This window comes from Montipora capricornis, unplaced genomic scaffold (genome assembly GCF_036669925.1).
Source record: "Montipora capricornis isolate CH-2021 unplaced genomic scaffold, ASM3666992v2 scaffold_219, whole genome shotgun sequence".
In the NCBI taxonomy this organism is placed as follows: Eukaryota; Metazoa; Cnidaria; class Anthozoa; order Scleractinia; family Acroporidae; genus Montipora; species Montipora capricornis.
The window spans coordinates 1-22,500 of NW_027179971.1; the positions used below are offsets into that span (position 1 = coordinate 1).

Sequence of the window (22,500 nt, forward strand, 5' to 3'; positions counted from 1 at the left end):
GGTCTCACCTGATTGGAGACCACCCTTGAGGTTTAACAAAAGAACAAATAACAGAAACAATGCGACCTAGGCTCCATAGGCCTAAAAACAAAAGGGCCATGGATTTCTGTTATGTTATTTGTTCTTTTGTTTAAACCTCAAGCGGTGGTCTCCAATCAGCCGGTGTGAGACCCTTGTAGGAGCCTGCCGAGCCGCTACCGCCTCCAGCGGCGGACAAACCCCTTGCCCAATCCGAAGGATATCACGTGAGCCTAAGAAATTTTTGGACATCTGCAACTTCTTCCCCTGGACATTATAGTCTTATTAAATATAAGATTATAAAAGTTAAGCAATACAGAGGACAGAGTTCCTGACGTAATTGCTGGTCCTGCGTCGTCATAGATGGCGATCCCCACTCTCGACTGATTGATTGCCTCCTCCACTATGGCTGAAAGCCATCATTTACAGGGGAAACATAAACGTATTGACTGGCAGTGTTTTTGCCCTCCCAAACAAAACTAGAGTAAACTTAAAGTTGTTTTTCAATAGAGAGGACTTCTGGAATTATTGCCCTGCGATGAGAATTTAAAAAATACAAATACAATACGATACGATACGATAAAGAGAATAAAATCAAAGGTTGATTATTACCTTTTATTCTGGATTTAGCACGTAACCAAAAGAGCTTCCAAACAGTGCCCCACCATAGATTTCTCAGCTTTTAAAGCTCAGCTAATAGCATACATCTTGAATACCTTTTATAGGTTAATAAAGGCGGCAAAATGTCAACTGGATAACGGTCTCTGATTCATGCCCCAACAGTGTCCCTGGGTGAGATCATGAACGGTTCATTAATGTGAGATGGGTTTTACCATTTAGCCAGTTGTGTTGAGCCCAACTCATTTTCATGCCACAAACTGTGAAATTCTACTTTTAAAACATTTATAGTTACAGAATGAGATTGTGATCTTTTGCCATTTAACCTTCATTAAGGGAAAGCCCAGTCTTTACATGTAAAGAAACTCAGTTTACTTTCCATTACTAGATTGGTGACTATTTTGCATTAGTAATTATAATTATTATATCATTCTTCCCCCTGTAGAGAAGAAGAACAAAATTCAATGCCTGTGATTTCCTGACAGAATACTTATTCAGGTTTGTAGTCATATGCAGATTTCTTAATGTCCCTTAAACCTATAGAAAATTGTTGTTATTGTTCAAATTAAGGAGGCTTGAAATGGTTTTTAGCTGAGAGTGCACGCGTAAGCCACACACGCAATTGTAAAGCTGCTCTTGTCAGCTCATGATTCAAAATGGGTCACTGGAAATAAACAAATGCCACTGATTTTGCTCATCTTTCTTACAATTCTCATATAGATGAACTATAAACATACATCTCCAATTCATAAAAACTATAGAATTTTTACAGAAATGATTTAATGTAGCTTCACTTGTACGCAGACTCTAATGAGCGAGTGACGCATGCCTAAATGCTGATCTTGTCACCCCTCATTTTTCCAGATTTGCAACTTCATTTGTTTATAAATTTTTTTCATTATTTGCATGTTAAAACGTTTGTCTTTGAAGGTTAAAAAAATTCTGGTAGTGAAAACTGATTTTTCTGGTAAAGTAACCTACAGATTTTGTTGAATTTTAAATATTTTAGAGCTTATTTGTAATGTTATCTGGCAACGTATGGGAAAATTCACTGTTGGGTTTTTCAAAAGACAATATAGGTTGATTTTAAGGCTCAAAGAAATGCCTTATATCTTTGCCATGGTAATGGTATTTTGGAGGAAAATGTGATTTGAGAAATCTATGATGGGTACTTTAAGTGCCCCTGTGACCAAAAAATCAATTCATGTTTTTCTTTGGATTTCAAAACTATGTTAACAAAACACTAAGTGACCCACGTTTTAAGCCTTGATTTCAAAAAGACACCTCTTTATTTTAACTGTAATTTTCCTATTTAATGGTCCGCCCTTACTAACATTATGTTCTTGAGAGAGCTGGATCGAGGAGGAAAATGACGTCAAAGGCTCACTAGTTAAAAGAATGCAATACATGTGTACGCCGCAGAATTAATATGCAGCACGGGGGTTTTGGGCTTTCAGACTTTTAAACTCACGCTTTGCATAATATAATAAGCTGCGTTCACACGCTGAAATTTTAAGCTAGTGAGCCTCTGACGTCACCTGGATCCAACCGTCTGAGGTCCAGTTTAAACGTGAGTAATGGCAGAACCGTGAAATCCAAAACTTTCACTCAAAGTAAACGGCCTTTGGATAAAAATCAAAGCTCAAAATTTTGCCAGTCAGGTGTTAAGCAAAACACACTTTCAAAATCTGAAGGAAAAAAGGAAGTGGTTTTTTTGATCACAGGGCCACTTTAATACCCTGGCCAAATGTCGTCTTGACATGATTACCCTAACCTTATCTAAAGACAAAATTTATTTGTGTGAAAAAAGGAGAAACTATTTCGAGCCTCTTTAGTCGTTTTCTCTCCTTGAATTTCTTGAGATCAACATTAAATTACATTTTGTTAAAAGTATGGAAAAGGCATCTTAGTTGTTAGTTCTTAGTTTAGTACACTTCTATAGTTTTGCACTAATCCTAGAAGGTTGTAAAAGATATAATGAAATAAAAAGAGAATGAAAGATAAATAGGTACAAGTAGAGACCAATAGATTGTCTTTAGTGAGGAGGCACTTTCAAGTCAGTCATGTATTGCCGCCATGGATGATGCCCTAAAACATCTGTTGAGGGTGACTGGATAACACCAGAGAGTAGTGCATTCCAAATTCTTATAGCACATGGGCATACCGGTAATTAGTATGAGTAGCTCCGAAGATTGCCTTGAACTGGTCGATAAACAGCCGTTTGTCTGCTACTGGATCTGTTTGAGGTTACAAACTCAAGTGGTTTATCAGAGCCAATAATGTTTTTGAAATTCGAAGAACAACAGAGCAGTGTCAAGTAATCGCCTTTGTTCTAATGTACTCCTGGAGCTGAGGTAGTTAACTAATGCAGAGGAGCTAGTACACCGTAGGTAGTTCCCCATAACAAACCATGCAGCATTGATTTTCATACAACTGTTACCAAAGAGTATTATGCCTATAAGTAAGGTGTTCTTTGACTTAAATAAAGACATTATTGTGTAAACTTTTAGAACATCATGGAACTTGAGAGTCCTTGAAAAGATCGTAAATTTTAGTATAATAGTAGGGCGAATTCAAGTCCAAGGGAGATAACACACATACACATACAATCAAAGCAGCCGTGTTTGTCTCCCTAAACAAAGAATTACAGCACTCCACTGGTAACATCTAAAAAAGAAACCTTTCAGACATCTGATTACTATTCTTTAGCAATTTTTGATGGGCCAGTAGGCTTGTAGCAGACTTTACCTTTAACTTTAGCAATTTTTTTTTTTGGTTCAAAATATATAGCCACTGGTCATTTATGCTCTATAAAGCCGGAAGAGATTATTTTGCCATCATTCAGCAAGCCCGATGATCTCCTTTCTTAATGCGAAAATAAACCCAACGAACTCACAAATAAATTGAGTTATCTCTCATGTCTTCCTTTTCTTTCATTGTCAGAAACAATCCAAGATTTAGGGATAGATCACATGTCCTTCTGGAAGACATCCCATTTGTACAGGAGATATTGGCGGAGAAGTAAGTTGTCAAATGGTCGTCCTCTTACAGCAAACGAATTCCTTGATGCCAACAACAATCAGGTTGAAATATAACTGAGGCAAAAACCGTCACATTGTAACTAGTTTTTTTTGCGTTGAATCAAAAAATGGCTATAAAAATGCTTTTTCCATTTCAAAGACTCCTTGAGGACTTTGTTAGAGAGTTAACTTAAGGTCCCTGGAGGTAATCAAGAGAATATGAAGTACAAGAGAGCGAATACCTGTGCCCCTTGATAATTATTAGAAGTCTGTTTTTAGATCGTGCCCGCGCTGCGTAATTTATTTTCATCTGTCGTTACCCGAACCGTGCGGTTCACTTTAACACCAACTGACCAAATAAGTTGTCGCCTTTGAAATAAATAACCACGCGTTATGGAACGGAACTAATTGCGTTCGACATAAGGAGAACGCAATTTCTAATCTTGGGTATCCTGTGCATAGGTTGAGCTTTAGCAAGTTTTCGTTTTTCGTTCGTCTGCTTTTTCAGCGCGATCATGAATTACGTCATACGTTCATGCGCATCGCGGTTTTGATACGTCATATGCCCTAATGACGATCGCGCAACACGCTGATTTTTGGCAAGGGACATTTTTGATTACTAATCTCAGACAATTTCAACAAATTCCAGTTTTCACAAATTTAGTTTTTGTGACGTCATCACCAGTTTACTCCAAACTTTCCATTTTAAGCCACATTTCACAAGCCTCATACTTTCGATAGACGTTCTTGACATAAATGCATCTCGGTTCGTGTGATGATTCCAACCTCCAAAGTTCTCCCGATGAACGCACTTCATAATCAATGATTACTCCTAGTAATAGATTTCAAATAATTTTTATAGAAATATGGATTCGCTCTCTTACCCTATTTTCTCTTGAAGTAATAGAAAATTCCGAGGCTTGTGAAATGAATAGATCAGCTTAATTGATGGGTCTTTCACAACTTTAGAGAAGCAAGTTATTTCTGGAGGAAGGGTTCGGGCGACAGTTATTGAACTGGTTTGATTTGATTTCGTTTGCTTTTGTAGTCCTCGTCCTCCACTGCCATTGTCATTGCTTTTGAGTGATGAAGAAGCAGCCACCATTATTCAGTCATTTTACAGAGGATATCTGGTACGTCGGCTTTGTGAGTTTAATAGCTATGCATTTTCGGAAAACGAAAATCTTCCTAAGAAGGCGTTTTTATCGGAAATAATTCCTTGTTTGCGTCCCACAGGCGCCGCCGCAATTTTCCCTTTCGTAAACAAGCGATGCCATTTGGACGAGAACAATTTTCACTGTTAAGTTTGTCGTTTGCAAATGAGGAAAAAAGTACTTAATCTAGGACTAGATTAGCAACGTATGTCACTTAGAATTAAAAAAAAACACTGAGAAAAAACCTTAGAAAAAATTAGAAAAAAAGATTAGAAAAAGTTCATCGAACGATGTGGAACTCGGTTTAATGGCTAAAGAGCAAATGCACTTAAAACCGGCAGGTACAAAACACAGGTCACAGGTCATTGTTTTACCAATACAGAAAGTATCCTAAACATTCGTAAAAGCTAACCTTAGGCCTAATGAGGTCTAAACAAAAGGTTTTAGGCATAAGTTTGGCTTTTATGAATGTTTAGGATACTGTCTGTATTGGTAAAACAATGACCTGTGACCTGTGATCTGTGTTTTGTACCTGCCGCGCTTAACCTCTACACTACCGAAACAACGGCTCCGAATTCGTAAATTTCAATAATTTAAATGAAGCCAATCCTAACAATTCATTTGAAAGCTAACTGAATAAAAAGGCTTGGTTACTAAGAATGGCAGCGACCGTCAAAAATGACATCACTTGTTTACGAAGGGGAAATTAGCGGCGGCACCATCTTTTACAATAGACGTTTCAATCTCGTTCCCGGGGTCTCTCTTCTTCCCTTCCCTTATCTCTCTCCCGCTCCAAGTAAAGGGAAGAAGAACACCCCGGGATTACAGTTATGTGCTTAGTTACCTGGCCTTTAAATGAAATCAAGGCTGGAGTTGACCTTGTTATTTCTTATGTTAACGATGTTGTTCTCATGCTAATTAGTTGAAATTTACATAATAAAAGCAGCGAGGTTTGTATCAAAACTAGGTGAACTCACTTTCATTCATAGGCCAGGTAACTAAGCACACAACCGCAGATTGGTCTATTCGTCCTTGTCACACGGCGGCCATATTGTCCCGGGAGACCAAAAGAGCTTTGTTTTACCACGCCAAGCCTCGCAGTGGAAACCATGGGGGTGAGGCTTGACGTGGTAAAACAAAGCTTTTTTGGTCTGTCGGGACAATATGGCAGCCGCGTGACAAGGTCGAATTGAACACTATCGTTATCAGACAGAAGATCTTTGAGTGAGAACAAGAGGCAGCTGAAACAGGTCACAATTGAAGGCTCGATTACCAGCCGCTGTTTTGGGAAAGGAACTCGAGAGACTGGAGAGGATGGCGGAAATCGAGCCTATCGCAATTGTGGCGCTGGGAGATATGAAACTGTGTCTCCGGTTTAAAATGAATCTTTAGTGCTCTAAAAGAATAACAGAAGAAAAAAAATTGGCCATCAAATTCTTTGAATGTTTTCACAAAAGTAGATTGTATCGGAAATAATAAAATTATACACCTGCTTAATCTTCCAGGCGCCGTCATTTTGAATATCTGTGAGGTGTTACGTTTGCCCTATTTTTCTGACACAAAAAGCTCGTAAAAATTAAGGTTTTGATGACAACGTGAGCATACAACAGCGATCTTTCATTCTCTTTCGTTACGTTAAAACCGTTCGTACCAATATGGTTTTTGGGTACGTTACGTTCATTATACAACGTGAACGCGATGCAAAAATCGTGTTAACTCCGCGCCCGTGATCCTTCATATGTGCGCGCTTAGTTCGTATTGCTGGTTTTCACTCACGTGATCAACAGCCATGTTTTTCAACGAAAACAAAAGGAAGCGTTTGCATAATAATAGAGTTAAATTCCCGGAGGATTTAATCGGGGCACCAACATGGCCGCCTTTTCTTTGTTTTGGGCACCAACATGGCGGTCGTGACGTCATGTGAAAACCGAGAATACGTACTCCTTGAAGACTTATCTCAAACGCGATAATTTATTTTCAGGTTCGGAAACAGCCAGAAGTCCAGGAACTTAGAGAATACCAAAGAGAAATGAGATCTGTAAGAGACTATGGAGACTTTTACTGATGCCGTTGCCATTTTCATCTGTAATTTGAGAAGAAAAAGCTTGTATGACTGATTACTTCATTACGTTTTAACTCTTTCATGCAGGAAGCTGTTGATATTTTTTACAAAGTTGAAGACTTTTGGAAGAAACACCCGATCGAAGACGAAGAAGGAGAGACTCAAAGGACAGATCTGAACTGACCTTTCTGTCCCCTGGTGTAACATTTTGAAGGAAAATTAGCCGTGTATCGTGAAGTCCAGTTCAACGGGAAACTGCAGTTCTGAGCTGAAGGTTTATCTCCACCATTTAAGTCCAAGCACAAATTTAGTCGGTCAACCTTCACTAATTGTGCTACTGTAGGTACCTCTAGGACTGATGAATTTCACGTGATTGTACTTCTACATTGCATTAGTTTCTCATGCGATGTTTTTGTGTAGTATAGTTGCTTTTCGGGACGACATTTCTTTCTGTATTGAGTTTCCCTACGTGACCTATCAAGCACAGTATTGTTTGTTAATAGATATTTCAAGTTTATCGATGGAATTAAACGTAATCGATCGGTGATTAATAGCTTCAAAAGCCATTTTTTATCGAGCATTATTGGATAAATTAAAAAAAATCCATCTTATTGGAGGTCAGTGGGAGGTCTACATTGCGTTGAGAGGGAAGCTGAAGGGTAAAACGGGTTAACAAACAAAATAGTGAAGGTTGCACGATAGGGACAACGAGAGCAGTATTACAAAGGACTAGGAGGGAAAATTATGTAAGGCCAATTAAGCGTCGAACTTTTCATGTGCCGAACCTAATTCTTGGCGTAAGCAAATACGATTTTCAACGGTTAAAATATTTAAAGGAATGAACTGTTGAAAGAGGTTTGAAACGACTCTTTTCCATTCCATCCCATTTCGCTTCAGTACAAAAAGCCAGTTTTATTTGCTGTGTTTTTTTATACTCAAGGAAACTGCGATCATATTGAGATGCGAATGCACCATGAATTTTAGTTCATATAAATAATAGCGTTAAAGCAAGTTGGAAGTCAACCGTTTTTAGCTGTCTAGTTTCAGAATGTCCCGGCCAGTTTCTCGAGAACGCTCTCAACGGTCGTTACGCTTCTTTGCGTGCAAACCTGGACATAAGTGGTTTTTAGAAGACATTCTCGTTGCCGTTCCCGTCGTCGTTGCTAAAGCTCCCTATTATTTGAACCAGGGGCTCATCAAGGGGAACCTCTATCTCCCAGTAGATTTATTTATGGCTGCCTTCCCTGGGAGAATTCAGCACGCACTCCAGGTGATCTCGTGACGTAATTCGGAGAACTGGGGAGAAAAATTTTAACGCCGTATCCCACAACCTCGCGCGGCATTGAATGTTATTTCCGAAGGCGAGGTTAGATCTCGGCGGTTTTCACTTGAATGTTTATTCAGTAACAGGAAATGTGGGAGACACGGAATGATCTGTTTTGTTTTGGCGATGGAAATACTGCAGGAAACCTAAGGCCGCGCGCGGTTATGGGATACAGCGTTAAAATTTTTCTTCCCAGTCCTCCAAATTACGTCACCAGATCACCTGGCGGTTGTGAAAGCCAATCAAAATCTCTGCATCAAGGAAAAAATAATACTTTTCGCGAGAAAAATAAATTTATTCGAGAAAGGGTTGTCTCAAGGAGTTAGTGCAGATAAAGGGCTTCGATCCCCTGCATTGGTGATGATGATGCGTGATAAACTCTTGCTTGAACTGGCAATTGAGTAGCTCATAGCAGGCTGTGCAGGCTGGATAGCTCAGTTGGTAGAGCAAGTGCAGTGCAATCACGCGGTCATGGGTTCGAATCCCGCTTAAGCCCGGGTTTTATGGCTTGCTTGCAATTCCTTAAGTCGCTAACTGCGGTGATCTTTTCAAATTTCATGTCAATATTACGAAGCTTAAGTACAACGGAGATCGCTTCGACAATGTCAACTAAAAAAAATAACTTTGCGTTATTTAGTTATTTCGCGATTATACCAAGTCGCTCGCTCTACGTGGAAAATGTACCAACTTTCTGGTAATAAATTTGGTTTGAACGGTCTGGACATTTGGAAAAAGAAATGAAAGTATATGTATATCGTCAGGTGGTCACCTCAAATCTCAAATGAGGTCATTCATAAGAACAACAAAGAAATATAAGAAAATGTAAAAAGCATTTTGCGGAACGCGCAAAGCCTTCGCTTAACGTCTTCAGCGCAAGAACCGGAAGTCCGCGCTGACATTATGGTTACCAACCAAAGAGACCACGTGGTGATCAAAGATTCCGAGGACTCCTGGTACGAGAGTGGTACGGGAGAGTGCGGGATAGCCCTTATTCATGATAGCCGCCATGTTTTTTTTTCAAATTGTCATGCAAATTAGCCATGTGTTATCCTGGGGGGCAAACATTGGAATAAAGGCAAATTGCGGAAAATCGTTTCGTCGAAATATTAAATTAACATTGCTAAAAGTACATTTTAGAATTTAGAATTAAGTACCTTTTAAAATAATTTTATATCTTTTGATTGCCTCCGACATTCTGTTGTTATCCGCTAATTTTTCAGTAAAAAATCGAAGTAACTTGTGTAAGCATTCTATTTTACTACTTAGGTGATAAACATTCAATGAACATGAAACAAATCATCTGTGTGGCTAAGATGTTCGTTATAACCTCTCGAACTTGTGTTGTTTGCCCCGTCAGAAGTGTGTACTGCTAATTTGCATGATAATAGCAAATCCAACATGGCGGCTATCGTGAATAAGGTCTATTGAGCCAGTGGTAGTTCCGTTTGGTGCTGATCCTCTGGTTCGATAAATGTGCATCCACGTGAATTATAAGGCGATCGAAGCATTTTCTCTGGGTGCAAACAGGACGCGCCTTTGCCTGTTGAAAACAATCCACACTGATTAAAGCACTGTAAGTACTTGGGTTACAAAGTACATTTATTTTAACAGTGATTCAATACCGTAATCCGATTTTGCCTCGATCTCCTTCAAACCATGCGACTGTAAGAGTCACTACCAAATAAATCATGGCAATTTTCTTCTTCAAAGGTTAGAAGTGTTAGTATCCAGAGACATAAGGTAACAATTTTTTTTTCAAGTTACAACTTATACGTTATAACTTTTTCAGGCGTCGCCAGTTTGTCCGTGTAATTCTTAAGAGTTTCGATTTTCATTTGCAAGTCTCAACACACGACGGGTCTCAATACCTCTAAAAATCAGCTTCAATTAACAAAATGAGGGCTGTCAGATTTCAATACACATAGCCGGCTTTGCCCTGCAGAAGGAGAACCTTACAACCAGTGTCAGTTTTCTCTTCAGTTTGAAGTGTAATTGTTTGATATTCCCCGGCTTTAAAAGGTATTTACTTGATTTTTTTGTCTTTCTTCAGGCGACCTAAGAATAAAAAAATTACTTATTTGGACTGATATAATTATCTCCATACTTATAGTATTTTTTGTGAGAAAAATCGTTTCTCGTTCAATTGTACAGGGTTTGTTGCTAATCACTAATAAGGAACGAAGAAAAGAAACTAATATAGACCTTTTTTTAAAATCACAGTACGAAGAATTTCTAAGCAGAAAACACACGATTCAATAGCGAGATACATACTGTATTCACCCAAAATACTCGTGATTCTCACGCTTCATTTTATTTAAAATCAGTGACGTCGCCACGTGCTCCTTATGGAAATAAATTGGCAACTTCAGCATCCCCAGGTAGGAACTTTTCCGTGCCTGGAAGGGTCGTTGTAGAAACTTGACTTGTGGAATACTCCTGGGAATACTCGTGTACTAGTTCCTTGAAATGACAGCATCTCATCTTTTGCAAGCGCATTACAGGCACGAAATGGGCGAAGAAAAAGGTTCTACCCCTAGTAACAGCTAGGAAATCTTCCTTGCCTGTTTTATAACCCCTCTTTCCTTTGCGGCTGAATAGTGACAGACTATGGTTTGGCTTTTGAATAAGTGGGCTATACCAAAGGTATGTTGAGGGTTTACGGGGAGAAGTAAAAGAAATCTGTGACACAGCCACGAAATTGAAAAATGATTATAAACTTTGTTGAACTTTGACTGCATCTTTTTGCTGTATAACAGAGTAGAAAGCGTTTTGTTTCCCATGGAATTAAGAACTCGTGGAAAGACTCCCGGAAAAGACTCTTCAGAGGCGGTTTTGTTTGTACCAGGGAACGGTTGAAACGTCTGGGTTACGAAAGATCAGCTGAAAGATCAAAGATCGCAGAATTCACGCAGAACTTTTAGATAAGGGCACAAGTTGCAGAAAAAGTAGTAAGTCCATTTTATTTCCTCTCTTCGCTATCAGCTGAGATTGGCCTATTTTTTTTTCTTGTCATTTTATATTTGCCGAATTATCAAGATTCCACCAATTCCCTAATTAGGCTACTACTTAACAGTAACTATGCATACGCTCCTTTGTTTTAAGAAATAGCGGTGACTCCTCCAAGAGAATGAGAAAATCTTGGTCATCGATCAAATAAAGAGAAACAACTGGGAGCTAGCAAATATTCCAAGTGTCATTCCAAGTATATTTTTAATTCGAGTTTTGCGTGACGGAAAGTAGAGCAAGGGGTCGAGCAAGGGGCAAAGTCCTGAATAATTGAGGCCCGCGGTTCCCAATGCGAATGTAAACATAAACAAAAGCATGCGCAGTTACTTGCTGATGGGACTGCACCGAACACGTTGTGATGTTTCGGATTTTGCCTGGGAGAGGAAGCCGTTTAAAATGGATGATTTACTTACTTTTGGGGCGTTAAGGTTTGTGTTTGAATAAGTCAAGGCTTCTAGCATGTCATTTGAGGAGCTAGAACATGACGATCCGTTCTATGATGAGGACGAAGGGGAGATTGTGGACTGGCAACTGCCACTTTGTTTTATGAAGAAGCGGCATAAGGAGTTGATCGAAGGGTCTAGACCTTTGGCGCAGACATGGCGAATGAAAGAGAGAGTGAGTTATCACGGACATTTTTGCTTATTAAATACGCAGCTAACGTGTTGCTTTGTTTTGTTGGTATGTTGTTATCTTTTGTTGCATTGCAGATGAAAACAGTGAGTGTTGCTCTTGTCTTGTGCCTTAACATCGGCGTTGACCCGCCGGATGTAGTCAAAACTTCACCATGTGCAAGGATGGAATGCTGGATCGGTTAGTAAATTATCGTGTTATCTTTTGATGGTGTTAGGTTTTGTTTTCATTCGTTTGCAACCACGTCTTCTGGTGAAAATTCTGCTCCCCTAGCGCCCAGCGGCTGGTAAATTTACAACTTTCGCGGGTTCGTGCACGGAAATCAAACGATTTTATGCGTAAAAGGGACACGCACAATTGAAAAGAGGTCTTGCCAGATGAAATAATTTTACTTCACGTGCTCGTCGCCAAAACAAAGCGTGAATATTGTCTCGTAAGATGACCGTTTTCTTTCGGTTTTTGTTTTGAAATATCGTGCACGTGAAGTTTGTCACCTAACTGTATTCTCCAACTACTTCGATCCAATTTAATTTATTCCCATGGATATACACATCCAGTCAAATGCTAATTTGCACATTTTTCCGATTCTTGGTACACAACAAAAGGCTTCTTTTCCCGTTAAGCTTAATTCTTACCACGTTTACACGAAAGCTCCCTCTAAATGGGTTCTCAATTTGCTTTCCGTGCTCGCTGTACCAAATTAAATTTTTTTTTTTTTCGTCGAACATACCAATTATGGAAAGGTCAATGGTGGGCGGTGTTTTATTGTTGAAACTCTGCTTTCTTGTAACCACTAAAGCATGAAACACGCAAAATGTTCGGTATCCTTTCCATGGAAGCTCTTTCTGTTTTGTATTCTTTCATGTAACTAGGGGATTCAGGTCCTAGAAGCCCCATGGTTTTCTTTTGGGCTCCCTTGCCACCAGACAGTGTCAATTCCATATGATAGCGTTGCATGTTATTCAAAATAATTTTTTTTGGTACCTTCTGAAAGACATTAGATACCCTGCAAGCAAAGTTCATTGTAATCTTCCAGGATATAAAACTTGTCTAGACCTTGAGATAGTTCAGATATTCATGTCTCTTTGCCACAATGCAAATGAGCAAGTTTAGGCCTGTCTTCTCCATTTAACATTTTAAATTACCGTTGACCATTTTAATAAGTCAAACTCCACTATTTTGTTCTCCGTCGATTCAAAGTCAAGTCAGGTTGAATTTCTTATATTTTTACCACCTTTACTATCAGCTATTAATTGAGAATTTCCACTATTATGAACCTTTAATTCACCCTAGTCTTCAAATCATACTGGGTTCAACTGCAATGAGTTGTAGCAAGCATACAGTATTCCATGTGGGATGAATTTCTGCCATTTTTGGTTTAAAAAAAATGAAAATTTTAACTCTTAATTTTTACCCAGATGCACCTTGTCAAACCAGGTTTGAAATAGTTCTGATCATCCAAGTTCCAATCAGGTGTTGTCCACACAAGGACATTTTTTTAGCAATTCTTATGTTAGAAAATGCGGTGTCTGTGAAGGAGGAAATGATAATAAATTGTTGAGCATGAAAGCCAATCAAATAATATTGCAGTTATGCGGTATATTTGCTGCATGTAGTCCAATATAATAATTTTTGCTAGTGTGTGAAATTAGTCGGTCATGGAACCAGATTCAACTTGAAATAAAGTACAGTTGGAAATCTCCAATAGTACAACGCAGGGCACAAGTTTGAATTCAAGTGATTCAATTTTTTGTGGCCTTCATTTACCTGAAAGATCATTTTGATTGATTGCATTAGTCAAAGACAAAAGAATATTTTTGGTGTCATTCCAGCATTGCAAAAAATATAGATTTTGATCTCAAAGATCAAGAATGCATGCTTTGGAATGTTTTGGAAAGGTTGCCCTTCAGGATAACATTGATGTAGTTTTAAACTGTGGATGAATGAAAGTATTTTTAATGAAGTATGGACAGGTCAAGATTAATAAGATTATGATACATGTATGTACTTTGCTAAGCTTCATTTTATAATTAGTAAAATTAAGAGTTCAAGATTTAATGTCATCAGTGATGATTTTGTAAATTTCAATAAATTGTGAACTCAAGAATATTTTTCTTTTGTTTCTTTGCTCTGTGTACTTGGAATTATGAAACTTAAACATGCAAATCAATATAGAGAAATTACCATCTGGTGCTCATGCTTGGTCAAGTACCCACTGCCCCCAAACTTTTATCAAAATTTATAATGTGGGAAGGGGAAAGGTTGGTGTTTGCATGGTAAATTCAGTAATATTATCTTGTATTTCTGGCTGATAGATCCTCTCTCCATGAGCCCTCAGAAGGCTTTGGAGACTATTGGCAACAGGCTGCAGGAACAGTATGAACGCTGGCAACCACGGGTAAGGTCAGAGTAAAATAAAGATCTGAACCTAAAGACAGTAGTAATTAAAGCTTGCATTTTTTTTGGCTCTGAATGGAAAGGAAATGTTTCCTGTGGTTACCATGCTTCAAAAACTGGAACCCCGCGAGCCAGTTACCTCTGGCTATGGTGCTGTGTTGAGGGATTAAATAAATTAACCATTGTACAGGGAAATTGCCACTAGTACAGTCACCTTTGCGACTAAGATATCTGGAAAAGTCGCAATTTGTGACTACAGCTGTAGTATTCACTTTTGCTCTCTTGAAATAAAAGTGTTAGCAGTTGCCACTTTTCTTTTGCTTAACATGGAAAATTTTTGGCCCCAGTCCTCAATGGCAGTCCTGAGTTTCTCATTTTTATTGGTTTTTAGGCTCGCTACAAGCAAAGTCTTGATCCTACAGTGGAGGAGGTTAAGAAGTTATGCACGTCATTGCGCCGAAATGCAAAGGTAAAAAAATACCCGTTTGTTAATCAGATCTTAATGCACCTGTTCTGTTTAATTTCTGATAGAACTATTCACTGAAGTGGAGGTGGCTAGTTAACAATTAGACCCATAGCCCTTGCAGCAAAGCCGAATGGGCTATTGACCCGTGGCCCTTGAGGGCGAAGGGTCTAATTGTTTTAGTATCACTCAACTAGTCGGACAGAAAAGGCAATAATAATGTTAGCAAATGCAAGTTGAAGAAATATTTATTTGGGAATAAAACGAAGAAAAGCATTGACCACACTTTTCGCTACTCGAGGACTATTACTAATAGTCCTCTAGTAGCGTAGCCAATCAAAATGCAGGATTTGCAAATAGTCCACTAGTTGGGTGATACTAATAGTGGATATCCATCACTAGCCACCGACACTGAGGTGAATAGTTGTTTTAGTGTTTACTAAAACAGTGAGATAACATAGCACAAAAAGATGAGTTTGACTCATTTATTCCTGCGAAGATTACAACATTTTCGGGCGCAAATTCCATGCGGATTGCTCGGAGGAAGCTGAGAGGTGAATAGCAAAGGAGTTTGAGTAGCCAATCAGCATGCATCTTTAAGTTACGCTATCCACTGTTTTAGTATATACTAAGGTTTATTATCGGTAATAATTATTGTGACTTACATATGTTTGAACTATCATTTTAAGGAAGAGAGAGTCCTTTTTCATTATAATGGTCATGGTGTTCCCAGAGCAACTGCCAATGGTGAGATATGGGTTTTTAACAAAGTAAGTAAACTTTTGGTGTCAGTTACTTTGTCGTAAAACACCCTCAAGCAAATTCCAATTAAATTTTGTACTTGCTGGCTGTTTGAATATTTTGTTCTTTACTTTCCAGGCTCAATCAATTTTAAGACCTCACTCCTCTGTCACCTTGTTGTTGCGGTTAATAGACCTTTTTATACTTCTAGCAGCATTTTTAGAGTGCTGTAATGAATTGAATCAAGGGTCCAGGAATTTAAATGATTCATAATTACATAATTATCATGTACTATTAGAGAAAGAAGGTACACGTTATTTAACGTCGGAAGTTCCTTTACTCTCTAGAGAGTATTCTCCCAGGAAGCCGACTGTGCGCTCATTTTACCCCCCTCTTTCCATCAGTGCTCCGTTTTAAGGTATTTAAAGCTACTTAGGCTACACTGAAAGGAAAGAAGTCAAAACAAGGATGAGAGATCCGGGGATCGAACTCGGGACCTTATGCACCAACTCCGCGCACTAGCCGATTGTGCCACCCTTGCTCCTCAGAATAATAGAGAAAAGCGATGATGTGTTTCATACTTGCATGTTTTTAAACTTGTACCTGTGTTATTTTTACAGAGCTACACCCAGTATATTCCTTTGTCAGTGTATGATCTGCAGACATGGATGGGAAGCCCATCAATTTTTGTGTATGACTGTAACAATGCAGGCCTTATTGTTCAGTCTTTTATCCAATTTGCTGCTCAGCGCGAACAGGAACAGGAGGTAGGATATGTACGTGTATGTTTCACCTCGAAATGTCCGATGGAGATCCTGGAAAAAAATTTCTAGGGTCTTGAAACTTGATCCTCGATCCTCGGTTTTTGAGAACATTGAGAATCGTGGATTGAGTTTTGAGTTGAGACCGTCAACTAAATTTTGCACACTACTACTACTGTGGTAAATCCACAGATCAATAAGATGAAATCTGATAGAGTTTGAGGTTACAAGGATTCAGCAAATCATATTAAGTGTTTCGCTGTCTTCGTAAAGAAAAAGTAGTATTTCTTGACAAAAGATCATTGTGCACAGTTAATCTGACTCGTGATTTCCCTACAGCGGTGCCTTGCACAAGGTACCCCCATGCCAGTGCCCCTTGCTGTGAAGAACTGCATTCAGTTAGCATCGTGTGATGCAAACCAGCTTCTACCGATGAATCCAGAGCTACCAGCCGACTTGTTCACTTCCTGTCTAAGCACCCCCATTAAGGTGGCTTTGCGATGGTAAGTGGGAATAGCTATGGCTCAAAGTAGAAAACTCTCCTTAGGTCCCTCAGGTATTAGCCACCAGACCTACTAGTAAGATGTGTAGCACAATCACCATACCCAGTTGGGGGTGACTCAGAAACATTTCCTGATTTATTCAGTTTAACGTCTTCAATAAAGCTATATTTTTGCTGAATGCTAAGGTTGTCCTTGTTGATTAGCACACAGGGTGTAAAAAGGGTAAGCGACTTTCTTTCCTTGAGAAAACAAAGGAAAAGGATACAAAAATAGGAACATTTTGAGTGTAACGGGTAACACAATTATTTTTCAAATTGAAAGTCTTCAAAACCATTTTTCATAAGAGAGAACAATTATGTGGATTAATGGACAATAACCACTGATAACACACAGTAAATACTACATATGAGCCAAATTTCAACAGTTCAAGTTTATTAAAACACATTAAAAAAATTCAAAATTCCGTAGTTTCCTTACTGTAATGCTGTGTTTTGGAATTCTGGCGCTCACTAGGTTATTGTTCAATTGATATCTGTGGGTTCAAAACCATCTCAACTAAATGCTCATACCTTGTGCTTTAACATACAGAATAACTAGTTTGAGGGATCCACTACAAATGGAGAAATCACTCCTCAAAACAGTCGCTACGCTTTTTCTGTTCCGCAATTATGCAATAATATTTTTCGAGACCACTTCTTTCTATGTTGCTCCTGATCCAACCAAGGCATAACTGGGTTCCAACCAAGCACTTTCTGAATGCTCACACGTTCCCCTAGCTATTTCCACAGTTTCTTCATCGTAGCTTTCAGGGTCGCGAAAACATATAATCCTTTGACCGAGTCGCTACGTTTTTTTGACATGCTGGGCCATATTGAACCAAGTTTTGAGTGCCAGTAAACATCACAATCTACTTCGCAAAGAAGCCATGATTGCCATAAGCTTCACAAGGCTTGGTAACCTTTCCTCTATGTTTATTATTGGGAAGTCCACAATGTCTTTTCAGGGGCAATTTTCAGGAAATTGAGAGACACATCTGATCTGAGCTCAAATTGTAAAGTGGAGCAGAAAGCTAGCGTTTAGGGTGTCAATAGAACTAAATGAGGGATGCTATCCTCCATGTAGTGAAAGCTTTCTGTTTTTTCTTTTTATTTACCTCAAAATTGACTCTCTGTATGAAAGACCATGCCTGCAAGGGATCATGGGTAAATAAAAAATTCAGTTTAACAGACCAAACTTTAATATTTTCCGAACAATTAGAAAGATATGAAAGTCTGGGTGTGAAATAAGCCAAAATAAGTGATTTTCACCCCAATAAACACAATTTCACAATTTTTAAGGATGTTACAGGAATGGGTACGGTGATTATGCTACTCATCTAAGAGTATATGTATAAATTATTGGCAGATCCATCACTGAACAGAAATAGGAGGGCATGTTTTTTTTTTTGTGAAGTCATTTCCCAGAGCTAAATTTTCTGTAAGGTTTTAGAACAAACTGCCAATAACCCAAACTTTTACATTTTAAGTTCTTCTGAACATGCATGGAAACTTTCATAAATGGTGGCCTATTTCTTTTTCTTTTTTTTTTGCTTTTTTGGATCAACTGGCTACATTTTTTATCAAAAATTCTTTTGAATTAGCATGTTGAAGCAGTGCTACATAGGTTTATTAGCATTAAAACCATACAATATTTTTATGGCTGCCAAAATGGAAGAGGTACTGTAACAGTAAATTGAATTTGTCTAATTTAAACCTAAGTAGATCTTACATCTGGTATTTGTTTCCTTAAAGCCTTTCTTGTGCCATTTGTCTCTAGGTTTTGTGGTCAAAAAAGCAGCAAGCTTGTTCCTAATGTTACTCTTGAACTTATTGAAAAGTGAGTTAGTTTAATATTTAGCAGTAATTGTGTTGTTCCTGAAAATATCTAGATCGCCACCACAGACGGGAATTTCAATGTTGGGACCCCCCACCCCTTCAGATTTTCCATTTGGCATGGTATGTTTAACCCCCTCACCCCTTCTGAATTCCAAAAAAAAAAATCTTGCACCCCCTGTAACATTTGGAAATCGTTTGCCTTCCATTAAAAGTCTTTAATTAAGAATTGATAAAAACCATAAACCACATTCCGCATTTCTATCGCCATACATTTCAACTTTTTGTTACCGTAAATCAACCCGGGAAATTAGCGATGAAATCTAACTTAAACTCAGCTTATAATAATTACAGAATCCTGTCTAAACAATATTGCAAGCATTTGTAGGGAGTTCTCAGTTGCAATTTTGAGCTTTCAAGTTTACAAAATGTGTGAAGAATTTGAAATAAACATGATTACCAACAAACCTACTGTATAAACCAATTTAATTTGGTGGATCAATGGTAATGTACATCAAGAAAAATGACATACAGTATTGTGCAAAAGTAATGAGAGCGTAGTTAGATGAAATTTACAAATTTCAGGGCTTTTCGACGAAAAATGGCGAATTTTTGTCCAGACTGAAAGTTCGCAGAATTGACGAATTTTTGCAATGCCTATTGTTGTAGTTGATGTGAATTTTCGAGCGAAAATTCACTCTTCCCGAATTTCCCTTCAAATTTTCGAGGGAAAATTCGCTCTTCCCAAATTTTCCTTCAAATTTTCAAATGAAAAGTCACCCTTTTGGTGAAGTTTCTGTGCATATTCCTATCCAGCATAACACTAGAATTTGTGTGATCGAAGTGCTTGACTTGATTTGTGTTAATTGTTGATTTCAGTTTACAGTGTCCCCAATTTAGTGCTCCAGTGCTAGAACAACTTACAGCTTTCTTTCTTAAAAGTCACTATTAAATTTAATTGGTCTTTTACATGAGTAAAGGGGTAGCAAAGTAGTCACATAATTCAAGAATTACTTTATCCACTGCCATCTTTTCAGTGGTTATTTCCCTACCAATCAAAATTGCAACGTCGACACTTTCCATGGATGACGTAAAGCCTTTTTATGTATTCAATACTCTCTTCGAAGAAAACGCTTCAATAACACAAGAAGGAAATATGTTTTGTTCTAAATAAAGAGTGGAAATTATATTCATAAAATTTTAAGTACATTAACGTTTTAACAGCTTTTGGTGAATAAACATAAGTTGTGTGATTGGAAGTCCCGCTGACTCTATGGCTGAGTGGAAGTTTGGGTCAGCTCACCGACAAAACGAAAAAAAAATAAACAATGTGCAGAGCAAGAACCATGCTTGGCCCATGGCTGCGTGGTTAACAAGTAACTAGTTTTATGTACTTATCTTGCCATGTTCTGGCCTCTTGGTAACCTAGAAACATGTAAGGTACTCAACAAAGCAAAGTGGCCGTTTTTTAAGCTAAAGCATGATAGAAAACAATGCAGCTTGGCCAATGAAAACATCAGAATGACGGGACCCAAAAAAAGTTGAAGTGATCGCGTTGTACATGCCATCTGGAAGTTAATTTTGGCTTCAAACCCCCCACCCAATGGGAATTTCCTAAGCCTTCAAGTCCCCCACCCCTCCAGAGTTTCCAATTTTGTCCGTAGTGGATATTTTGTGGAACCACACAGGTCATTTTAAGTGATACGATTATGTTTTCACCTGTTTCAGAAAAGATTAATCCATTTTAATAGTTATATACATGTATGTACAATGAACTTTATTATGGAACTACGTAGGTGTTTATTTTCATTCCTGACTATCAATTTGGAATAAACTTACCTTTTCTACATAGAATACCAGGACGTTTGAATGACAGGAGAACACCATTAGGAGAGCTCAACTGGATTTTCACGGCAGTCACAGACACTATTGCTTGGAACACATTACCAAGAGGTTATTGTACTTTTGGACTGCTTTAGGTGCTGTTTGCATGGAGGAAGGGAGACCCCTAAACCAACTTACAGTCGACTCCCAGTAACTCGAACCTTCACGGGAAATTGAAAAAGGTTCGTTTTATTGGGAGTTCGAGTTATCAGGGGTAAGGAGTTGAGCAGCAACCAGGCTTTATGAAGATACATGCACTACAAGTTAAATGTACCCCAAACCAATGCGAAACCTGAACTGGACTGACACGTTTTGCACAGTGCAAAAAGGACAAAGATTACAGGGCTGCTTCAAAATAAATTGAAATGATGTTTTGGACTGTAGTACACTGTTTGTTTTGATTTGTCACGTACTGACAGACGTGGTTCGAGTTGTTGAGGGTAAGAAAATATAGAGAATGGCATGAGGGGAAACGAAAACTGGTTCGAGTCAGCAGGAGGTTCAAGTTACTCAGGGTAAAATTGCAGTAAATGTATGACAGAAATCCAGGGGAAATTGATTTTGGTTCGAGTTAGCACAAGGCTTGAGTTAGCGAGGGTTTGAGTTATTGGGAATCGACTGTAATAGGCCTTTTGCAACAAACGATCACATGGTACAAAATCCGCCATGCTGGAGGGCAAGCTCATTATTATTCCTCCACTGGGACATTAAAACAAAGGCAAGTCAAGCTTGACTGGTTGAGGTCTCTTTGTTTTAATGTCCCAGTGGGGGAATAATAGTGAGCTTGCCCTCCAGCATGGCGGATTTTGCACCATGTGATCGTTTGTTGCAAAAGGCCTATTCTGTAGTCAACTGGAAAAAAAATTCACCTTTGACTAGTGTGTATCGTGTCAAGATATTCCATTCTCTACATGTAATGTACATGCATGTCATCCACATTGAGCAGTTTTTAAAGTGCTGTGCTGAAACAGTAAAGGAAAACAGTACTGTTGTTAAAGCAAACTAAGGAAAAGGGCAATAAACATGAGCAGACCTTGATAAAGAGCATCTCTTCTTGATTTACAATGTAGGGAAGTACTTTGCGAAGCAGAATATTTACTAAAGGGGCAATCAAGTTGCACTGTGTACACCTTATTCCAAAATAGTTGCACATTTTACTGGTAGTATTCTTTTGTCTGATTTCAGCCCGTCAAGACTCAGTCTGATTTAAAATTAATAATTATTGTAACGCTGCCATTTTGACATGGACTTGCTTGGTTCAATAAATTAGTTCTGTAACTTTCTTTAATTTTAGACCTGTTCCACAAGCTCTTCAGACAGGATCTTCTGGTTGCAAGCTTATTTAGGAATTTTCTTCTTGCTGAGCGAGTCATGAGATCATACAACTGCACACCGGTGTCTCACCCTAGACTCCCTCCGACCTACATGCATCCCATGTGGTGAGGTCTTCATTTTCAAAATTAATATTGCACAATTAAAATGCAGTTAATCCAACCCAGAAGACATGGGGAAAGTACTGAGAAACTAATAATTGTGCACAAAAATGTGCAAATGCTCGCTGAGGAAAAACAAACTCTCGAATTGTCAGCCCACAAGTCTTCCTCACTGTTTCATTATTGCATCACATTTTTTTTTTCATTGCTGTTGATCATTAAAGCACACAGGGTCAAAAGTTAAAGTTGCATTTTAAATGTAAATTTGTTTGAATAGCCTGTCAGCTGTCACAGTGAGAGTGATAGCAGTAAATGATTGAAAGGAGTCCTCCAAGGTCTGGATTGAAACGCACTGTATTTCTACCTTAGGTGCATACATGTAAATGGCTGAGCTTTTTGAGTATTCGAAGTCTCATTATCATTCTTTCCCTTTTTGTAAAGGCATGCCTGGGACCTAGCAGTTGACATTTGTCTATCTCAGCTACCAGATGTAATTGAAAACCCTGACAATTTTAAGGTAGGATGCCTTTTTGATGCTTTGCTATTTTAGCAAATTATTCGATGCTCTCCCAGTTCTGCTCTGCACAATAGTTATTAATACCTGCTTCAGCC

The 22,500-nt window shown here is 38.5% G+C and overlaps 2 protein-coding genes across 2 annotated transcripts in view; both read left to right on the top strand.

The window, feature by feature from the left end:
• Positions 1–1,081: 1,081 nt before the first annotated feature.
• LOC138034825 (IQ domain-containing protein K-like) lies at positions 1,082–7,436 on the top strand (the record flags this gene model as incomplete). The annotated part of the gene is made up of 5 exons (XM_068881928.1): positions 1,082–1,134; positions 3,580–3,657; positions 4,705–4,789; positions 6,792–6,848; positions 6,960–7,436. Coding segments are annotated over 5 exons (369 nt in total), but the record flags the coding sequence as incomplete, so codon positions are not given.
• Positions 7,437–11,535: 4,099 nt separating this feature from the next.
• LOC138034826 (regulatory-associated protein of mTOR-like) overlaps positions 11,536–22,500 on the top strand; it is a 38,723-nt gene continuing 27,758 nt past the window's right edge. Inside the window, exons 1-11 of the mRNA XM_068881929.1 lie at positions 11,536–11,820; positions 11,913–12,015; positions 14,151–14,233; positions 14,624–14,701; positions 15,385–15,465; positions 16,057–16,203; positions 16,537–16,700; positions 18,516–18,575; positions 20,424–20,524; positions 21,750–21,894; positions 22,330–22,405. Of these exons, the coding sequence (XP_068738030.1) occupies positions 11,662–11,820; positions 11,913–12,015; positions 14,151–14,233; positions 14,624–14,701; positions 15,385–15,465; positions 16,057–16,203; positions 16,537–16,700; positions 18,516–18,575; positions 20,424–20,524; positions 21,750–21,894; positions 22,330–22,405 (1,197 nt within the window). The 5' untranslated portion in view covers positions 11,536–11,661. The remainder of the gene's footprint in view (positions 11,821–11,912; positions 12,016–14,150; positions 14,234–14,623; positions 14,702–15,384; positions 15,466–16,056; positions 16,204–16,536; positions 16,701–18,515; positions 18,576–20,423; positions 20,525–21,749; positions 21,895–22,329; positions 22,406–22,500) is intronic.